This window comes from Plasmodium gaboni, chromosome 13 (assembly GCF_001602025.1).
Source record: "Plasmodium gaboni strain SY75 chromosome 13, whole genome shotgun sequence".
Taxonomy (NCBI): Eukaryota; Apicomplexa; class Aconoidasida; order Haemosporida; family Plasmodiidae; genus Plasmodium; species Plasmodium gaboni.
Window position 1 is genome coordinate 309,704 of NC_031493.1, and position 10,000 is coordinate 319,703.

At 16.6% G+C, this 10,000-nt stretch overlaps 2 protein-coding genes across 2 annotated transcripts; both read right to left on the reverse strand.

The window, feature by feature from the left end:
- Positions 1 to 320: 320 nt before the first annotated feature.
- Positions 321 to 3,668, reverse strand: PGSY75_1308900 (putative mRNA-decapping enzyme 2; the record flags this gene model as incomplete). Its single annotated transcript, XM_018787153.1, has 1 exon — positions 321 to 3,668. The coding sequence occupies one exon, from the start codon at positions 3,666 to 3,668 to the stop codon at positions 321 to 323; it is 3,348 nt and encodes a 1,115-aa protein (XP_018639895.1).
- A 3,694-nt stretch (positions 3,669 to 7,362) lies between these two features.
- On the reverse strand, positions 7,363 to 8,442 carry PGSY75_1309000 (hypothetical protein; the record flags this gene model as incomplete). The annotated part of the gene is made up of 1 exon (XM_018787154.1): positions 7,363 to 8,442. One exon carries the CDS (start codon positions 8,440 to 8,442, stop codon positions 7,363 to 7,365), a length of 1,080 nt encoding a protein of 359 aa, XP_018639896.1.
- Between the last annotated feature and the right edge of the window lie 1,558 nt (positions 8,443 to 10,000).

Consider the following 10,000-nt stretch of genomic DNA (forward strand, 5'->3'; position numbering starts at 1 on the left):
AAAAAAATTTTAAAAAACCAAAATAAAATTTTAATTTTTTTTTATTTTTTAATAATTTTTTTTAATATATTTAATAATTAAAAAAAAAAAAAAAAAAAAAAAAAAAAAAAAAAAAAAAAAAAAAAAATAAAAAAAATTAAAAATTAAAATTATTTTAAAAAAAAAAAAAAAAAAAAAAAAAAAAAAAAAAAAAAAAAAAAAAAAAAAAAAAAAAATTATTAAGAAAAAGGTACATTTTGTAATAATACATATAAAAATTTTTTTTATATATAAATTTTTCTTTTTTTTTTTTTTTTTTTTTTTTTTTCTTTTTCGTATTTTCATTCGAATGGGTTATAACTATTCAAATGCTTTGATAACTTTTCCATAATTTCCGATTCATTAAAATTTTCCGACATTTTACTATCACCAGTTGTTTTATTTTTTCTCTTCATTTTGTCCTTAACAGTTTTATTATCATCATTATTAATTTTATCATTCCTTTTGCTATTCCTTTTTTCCATATGTAATTTTTTACTTTCTTTTTTTTTATGATTATCCTTATATACTTCATTTCTAATATGCATTTCATTTTTATTTTGACCCAAATTATTATTCAAGGTATCTTTCTTATTATGATCATCATTTATAGGTTTATTCATCTTTCTTGTATTTTCTTCCTCATCATCATTTAAACTACTACTTCCTTTAATTAAACCCATCAATATCTTTCCTGTCAAAGTATTTACATTTATATCGTCTTCCTCATTTATAGATGACGCACACTTATCATTCCCTTCATCGTAACAATCTGAATCATCAAAATTGAATAAGTCAATTGAGTCCTTAACATTTTTTTTACTAGTTACACTTAATTTTTTCACAATATTTTTATCTTCACAAATATTTGATACAGTAATATTAGTACTATTTATATTTTTATTTTTACCATCTATATTATTATTATCACATATATTTGTATCCATCATACTTTTCATATTTTTATTATTATTCTTTATATTGCTCTTATTATTATGGCGTATATCACCCTGAAGGGAATAACAAGAATCATTCTTCTCTATCCCTTTTGACATCTCTCCTACACTTTTTTTTTTCTTTACTAATACTTTGTTTCTATCATCCACATGAACATTACCATTATTACTGTTATTATTATTATTATTATTATTATTATTACTGTTGATGTTGTTGTTGTTTTTATTGATATCCAAAATATCTTTCTTCTTTACAGGCTTGATATGATCACCCTCTTCTTTTCCGACCTTTACATTTTGTTTGCCATCGACAACTTTGGACACCTTTTTCATCTCACTAATATTATCATTTTTTTTAATATTATTATTATTATTTAAAATTTTAGTTACACCCATATCAACATTCTCCTTGGAACTATTCATATTTTTCTTTGATAATATATTTTTCGTGTTATTTAAAAAATATTGAATTTCTTTATTTACTGAACTCTTATCAGATGTGGAAGACATAAGACCATTCATAGCATTAGAAGAACCATTTTTCAGATTTACACTTTTTAAAGTCTCTTTCAAATATCTACTACCCTTTTTCTCATCATTACAATTTAAAGGAGTTGTATAATTATCTATATTATATGTTGAATGTATTCCAAACTTCTGTTCATTCAACTTAAACATATCCTCGGCACTCCAACCGTTCATGTGATTTTGCCCAAATGTTTTATCATTACATGCGTCTAGATTCGTATTTCTTGATGACTTATAATATACAGAGGAGTCGTCCACTGAACGATAAGCATTTTTCATCATCTTTCTATGATTTCCATATATATCATTCTTTGCATTATATAATATTTTATTCTTATTATTTCCATATACTCTCATCTGAAAATTTTTCCTCTTCTCAATATATTGATCGTCAAAACTTCTTAAACCTACCTCCTTTAATCTCAAAGCTGATAGATGTCCCACTCCTATTTTTTTCATAGGGTTCCTATACATCTTCTGATAAAAGTCTTGATCACTATTTTTATAAAAGTAGCTATGATATACTCTATTATAATACATATTATAGTTATTCGCGTAATTTATATTATAATTGGGGTAGTACATATTTTTATTGTTATAATAATATTTGTTATTATAATTGTAATAATAATAATTATTATTATTTATATTATTATTATTATTATTATTATTGTTATTATTATTATTGTTGTTGTGGTTCAGGTTTCCTTTCACAAGCATATTATTTATAACCTTCTTACCATCTTTATTACAACTACTGTTATTATTATTATTATTATGATAATAATTATTATGATTATTACTCTGTTTCATATTATTATGATGATTCATACCATTCAATATATGATCATTCATATTATCCTCATTACACTTATCAATTAAGTGATCCTTTTTCTTGTTGTCTATATTAAAAACATTAGGAACTAAATTATTGTAAATATTACCATAAGATATATTTACACCCTCCTCATTTTTATACATATTATTATTATTATTATTATTGATACTATCATTACTCATATTCATAGTTAAATATCTCTTATCATATATATTATACCTCTTCATCATGTCATTATTCATACTGTTCACATTCATAATATCCGTGTAAGAATCTCTGTTAGAAAAAGAATCAACTTCTTCATCATAATAATAATCATCATCACTTTTAAAAAAATAATAATTCGATTTATACATATCCTTTACTTCCATATCCGCATTTTGTAATTTCTTAATAATATTAGAGTCAATACCAGTTATTTGATATTTATAAGATAATATACTATTTCCAGTAACGTAGGTATTTTTCTTTGAATCATTTCCTTTAATTGATAATTTTAAAACATTAATCCATTTAATCAAATTCGGAATAAATGGACATACAAACATATAATTTATACGCTCCTTTTTATTATCAAAAAATGATTCCTTCCTTCTTTTGGAATCTTTATATTCTGATAACTTATCTATATCGAACCAACGAATGTCACCAATTTCTTTTCTTGTCTTAGGCTGAAATTTTGTATCTTCTCTTATACCTGGAATTACAAATAATTTTATTGGTTGATCTTCAATATGAGTTTCTATATATACTTGCTCATCAATATAAGGAAATATATCGATACCAATTTCTTCGTAAATCTCTCGACAAGCACACACAGAATCTTCTTCTAATTCATCTACTTTTCCTCTTGGAAAAGACCAACTATCTGTGCTCCATCCTTTTACTAATAAACACTTTTTTAAATCATGATTTAAAAGAATAGCACCTCTCAATGGTATCGTTCTACAGTATCTTCTCCAATTTAAAGAAAATTGCTCATGAGCAGATGGAGGTACATATTTCTTTAAAATTGGACAATCGTCACATATTAAATAACCAAATGTTTTTAAACTCAACTTTGGCAATTTATCTGGATATTTATCCTGCCACATATCATCATACCACCAATAAGCTTCTTGAATTTGAAAATATAAATGCACATGATCTTTTAATAAAAACTCGGGTAATAATGCGATAAACCTTCCATAACAATCTAATAAAGCATCATCTAATAATTTCTTATCTTTGGCTAGCTGCTTAATTCTTTGAGCACTAAATAGTTTCGTGCCCTTTGAATTATTGGGCAATTTATTACCTAAATTCTTCTGCAATTTATTATTAGCCATTTTGCTTAAGTTCCTTTTTTTTTTTTTTTTTTTTTTATTATTTAATTGTTATTCAAAAATATCTTTAATAAATAAAATAAAATAAAAATATTGCAAAAGGAATACACCTATATATAATTTATTAACAAAAAGGAAGAAAACATTATTCTAATTATAAAAGAAAAAATTCAAAAATATAAAATAATTAAATGTACATAAAATATATATAAATAATATATATGTAAATTTTCGTTTTTGGCTAGCAGAAAATAAAAAAAAAAAAAAAAAAAAATATTAATTCTATACAAATACATATATATATATATATATATATATATATATATATATGTAAATATATATTTATTTATACATATAAATAGCTAGATATTTTCAAAATAAATTATTAACAAATAATGGAAAATAAATATAAAAATGATAAAAAAATTATTAACAAATCATCAAAAAAAAAAAAAAAAAAAAAATTAAGGAGATGCAATAAAAACATTTACATTTTGTCCATTTTGAAAAGACTAAAATATAATAATCATAAAAGTAATATATATATATATATATAATAAAAAACGCTTTTATTTTTAGATTAATACATTAAATAGTATTTTTCTTTTTCTTTTTTTTTTTTTTTTTAAATGTATAAGGAAATACATTACATATAAATAAATGAAATATGTATATATTATATATATTTAAAATAAAACATGTTCTTATTTTTAAAAATGAATTTTTTCCTATATAAATATATATATATATATATATATATCTATAAATTTTTTTTTTTTTTTTTGTTCTTAATATAAAAATCTATTAAAAAAATAAAAAGGAATAAACAAATATATAACATATATTATTATTACACAAACAAAAATAAGTTATATATATAAATATAACATTGCAGGGATTATTAAATAAAATATATATATATATATATATATTTAAATACAAAACATTTTACTTTGTATATGTATTATTATTATGTATATTTTTTTTTCTTTTCTTTTTTATTTTTCTCACGTATTATATAAATAAATATAAATATAAATATATATATATATATATATATATATATATATATATATATATATATATATATATATATATGTATTTATTTATTTAACACGAAATAATTGGTATATCTTAATCTATCTTTATATTTAAAATATATTATAAAAAAGCTAAAATAAATATATACTATATTATTAAAATGAGAAATAATAAAATAGACAGATATATATATATAATATATATATATATATTTAAAGAATAAAAAAAAAAAAAGGGAAATATATATATTTATATATATATTCAATATGTAAAAATGTGTAAATATTAATGCATATAAAATTAATAATAATTTATATATATTTTTATTAACAAAAAAAATAAAAATAATATAATATATTTGTATTATAAATATATACATATATATATAGTATATATGAATATGTTATTTTATTAACAACAATAAAAAAAAAAAAATAAATAATAAGAAATATAATTATACTCACGTCTATTTTCTTTCTATACACATTATATGTAATTACTATGAACCCTTTTGTTATTATTTATTTTTTTATTTTCTTATTTTTTTTAATTTTTTTATTGGATGGATTGAGTATTCCTAATTTCCATATTTAAAAATAAAAAAAAAAAAAAAAAAAAAAAAAAAAGAAAAAATATTACATATTCAATTTATTTATCATTTTTTAATTTTACATAAATATTGTAAGTGTAAAAAAAAAAAAAAAAAAAAAAAAAACATATATATATATATTATATATGTTTGTTTATAATTTACCTTTATACGTTTTAATATATAAAAAAAATTTAAGTAGTATTCACACTTATATTAAACGTATAGAAGTATATATAAATATAAAATGTGTCCATTAATATATAAAAATATAGTTATATTAAAAATGAATGAAAAAAAAAAAAAAGAATAATGTAAGAAAAAAGGTTGTAAGGAGGATCTAGGTATTTATATATAATTATGTACAAAAAAAGAAAAAAAAAAATATATATATATAATAAATATATTTAATTTATATATATATATATATATATATATACATATATGTAAGCTTTTATTATTATACACATAATACTAATACATATAATTTAATAACACAAGAAAAACTTATCTCATTAAAAATATTTATTTTTTTGATAAGCTTTTCTTTATTATAAAAAAAAAAAATATAATAACTTTGTTTACATTTTAAAATATATCTCATATTCTCAATATATTTATAAATCACAAAATAAATGGTATATATAAAAAAATATATATATATATATAATATATGTATATATATTTATATATATATATATTTATATATAATATATAAATATTATTAAATAAAACAGTTTTTAATCACATTTATAACTTGGAAAAAATGAAAATTAAAAAAAAATAAAAATAAAAGAATCAATTATTATATATGATTATCATTTTTGTATTATTTTACTATAAAAAAAAAAAAATAAATAAAAAATAAAAAAATTAAAAATACTTGTATATGAAATGAAATAAAATAAAATAAAATCAAATCAAAATCATTATTGTATTATAATATAAAAAATGAAAAAATATATACCTAAATATTTTATATAAATTATATATATAATATATATGTGAAGAAATTTATATGTATATATAATAATATATTATATATAATTATATATATATATATATATTATATATATATATGTATACATTTAAAAAAAAAAGAATAAAAAAATCTTTTACCTTTTTCCTTAACGTTTTAATAAAATTATATATATATATATAATATATAATTATTATAATATTATATTACATATTTTTATATATATATATTATGATAAAAATAAAAATGTACATATAAATAGAAAATTATATATATTTTAAGTAGCACAGTAACAATATAATAATATAATTAAATATATATATTGTAATTATTAAGATAAACAAAAAAAAGTATATAATATATATATATATATATATATATATATATTTTTAATATTAAATCTTTGGAATATTTATTAATAAAAAGCATATGGTGAATTTTATATATATGAGTAATTTTTATATAAAAATTATGGTATCTCTTTTTGTTTTAATAATTTTTAAAATATAAAAAAAAAAAAATTAATTATATCATGCATATATTGTAGAAGAAATAATGTTGATTAATGAAAATAAAATATATGTATATATATTTTTATTTATTTATTTATTTTATTTTTAAACTGTTTTCCACTTTTCCATGAATAATAATAAAATAAAATTTGGACAAAGAAGATAATATAAATATATTATATATATAATATATATAATGAATCATTTTATTTTATTCATATAGTTATTATTTTTTTTTTTTTTTTGATAATAAATTTATATTTCAAATTGTAGCCCAAACTTTGCTTTTTATTTTATAATTATAATATATTCATATTTATTAGTTTACATATTATTAAAAAGGAAAAAAAAAAAAAAAAAAAAAAAAAAAAAAAAAAAAAAAAAAAAAAAAAAAAAAAAAAAAAAAAAAAAAAAAAAATATATATATATATATAATAAAAAAAATAACAAATAAATAAGCACATACATATATATATATACATACATATACATACATATATATACATACATATACATACATACATATATATGTATATATATATATATATACATACATATATATGATATTGTTTAAAATCATGGGCCTATTCCTAAAAACAATATTCTTTCATCAGGTATTACAACAACACCCTCTGGAAGAGAGGGGTTGATATCATTCAAAAATTCGACCTTCAATTTTTTAACATAATAATCTACAATTTTTTGCATATCTGTTGGTGGTGGTTTGTTTATTAATTCTTGTTCTAAGGCTGGCATAATATTATTTTTAAGAACATTTAATAATTTCTCAAAAAATATTTTAAAAGTAACTTTTGAATAATAAAAAGTAGTATCAAGTGCTGCATATATCAAAGAGAAATAGATATATGTTTTTCTTCTATATGCACTATTTAGTAGTTCTGATAAATACATCCATATTTCTCTTGTATCATTTAATAATATAAATATAGATAGATGTAATTTGACATATGCTACAATTCTAGAATAATTACTTCCAATAAATTCATCATTTTCTTTAAGAATATAAGAATGAATTTTATTATTGGGTGTATTCATATCTGTAGTATTATTTATAAATAAAGGAATAGTATATATACATTTATATGATATTAATCCTTTATAGATAAAATATGCTTTTTTATAATTTGTTATTATTAATGATAATAAAGCAGATATACCCCATATAGATGATTTAGATTCATGCATCTTATCATCATTTAATATATTTAATATCCCTTCAATAATAGAAAATAAACAATAATCATTTATATATACATTTTTAAATTTTATTATGTCATTATATAAATTTCTTATCATGCTAAAACATTTCAATATTTGTTCATTAATATTACATATTAAATTATTTACACTCAAAATTGTTCTTTTTATAGTTTTTATTATTATTTCGATATTCTCTATTTTGCATTGTTCTATATGTTTTTTATAAGTTGACATATATATTATTATAAACTCTCGAGCTAATACACATTTGTCTCCATGATAATTTAAATTGTCAAAATTTAAACACCGAAACGATTCTAAATCTTTCTCAATACTTTTTATATCTGAATATTTTATGCTACCCTCATCAAGTTTTTTTTTTAATTTCTCTTCGATCTCGCTCTCGTCTTTTTTTACCCACGAAAAAAATGTCATCATAAAAAAAAAATAAAAATAAAAATAAAAATAAAAAAAAATAATATATAAGTATATTATCAATATATATAATTGTATCTACATATATATATCATATGGTTATATAATATATATGTATTATTTACAGAGCTTCAATATATAAATATATATAAAGATATTTAAACTAATTCATTTTTAAACATAAACATATAAACATATATACATATATATATATATATATTTCACAATTAGTGCAACCAAAAAAGAAGAAATAATAATAATTTAAATTAAATAAATTAATTGATACAAAAAAAAAAATTAAAAATAATAATATTTAAAAGATTTAATAAAACATATTTTTTACGTATTTAAAAATATTTTAATTCTTTAAACAAATAAATTAATAAATATACATATATATATAACAAATGATGTTATTGATCTTTTAATTTTTTTTTTTATTTTATAAATAACTTTTTATTTGTATTCCCCTTCTATTATATTATGCTGTTATATTATATATAAATTATATAATATATGAGGAAATATAAATAAATTCAAGTGATATAATTTTTTAAAAATATATAATTTTTATTTATTTATTAATAAAAAAAATACTTAAAAAAGGTTATTTTGATAAAAATAAAAAATATTAAAATATTAAAATATTTAAAAAAAAAAAAAAAAAAAAAGCATAAATATATATATATATATATTTTTATAATAATGATAACAAAGGAAAAAAATAAGAAAAAGCATATAAAAATATTATATATATTTATTATATATTATATATATTTTATTAACCCATAAAAAATATAGGGATCAAAGTGAAGAATAAAATATTATATATGTTTTATAATATATAATATACATATATATAGGATTATATATATATATATATATATTTATATTTATATATGTAAATAAAAAATTATTACATTTTATTTACATTATTATATATATATATATATATATATATATATATTTTATATATATAATATTTTATATATATAATTTTATATATATATATGTAAAATAATTTTTCATTCCTCACATATATTAATACATAATATTATTCATATGAGTATTAAAAAAAAAAAAAAAAAAAAAATTGAAATTAAGGTTAATTTATATTATATTGAATGAAAAAATCAGAATGAAATTTATAAATAAAAAATAAAAAATAAACAAAGAAAAAATAAAATTTTTTTATAATTATATATATATATATATATATTTTTATATATATTGATTTATTTTAAGTTTTTTTTTTGGATAAAAAAAAATATATCTTAAATAGTAAAACTAAAAGGTAATAAATGAAATAAATAAATTAAAGAACATAAATGTTACAAATATATATTATATATATATATATATGTATATAAAAAGAAAGCCATATAAAGAAAAAAAAAATATATATATATAACAAATAAATTAAGATAATATATATATATATAATTTATGTTGTAATATCTTCTTTCTTTTGGGGGGGGAATATATTTGTGTTTCTTTAATATGGAATAATACATACCATTCTCAAAAAAGAAAAAAAGGAACAACATAAAGAAAAAAA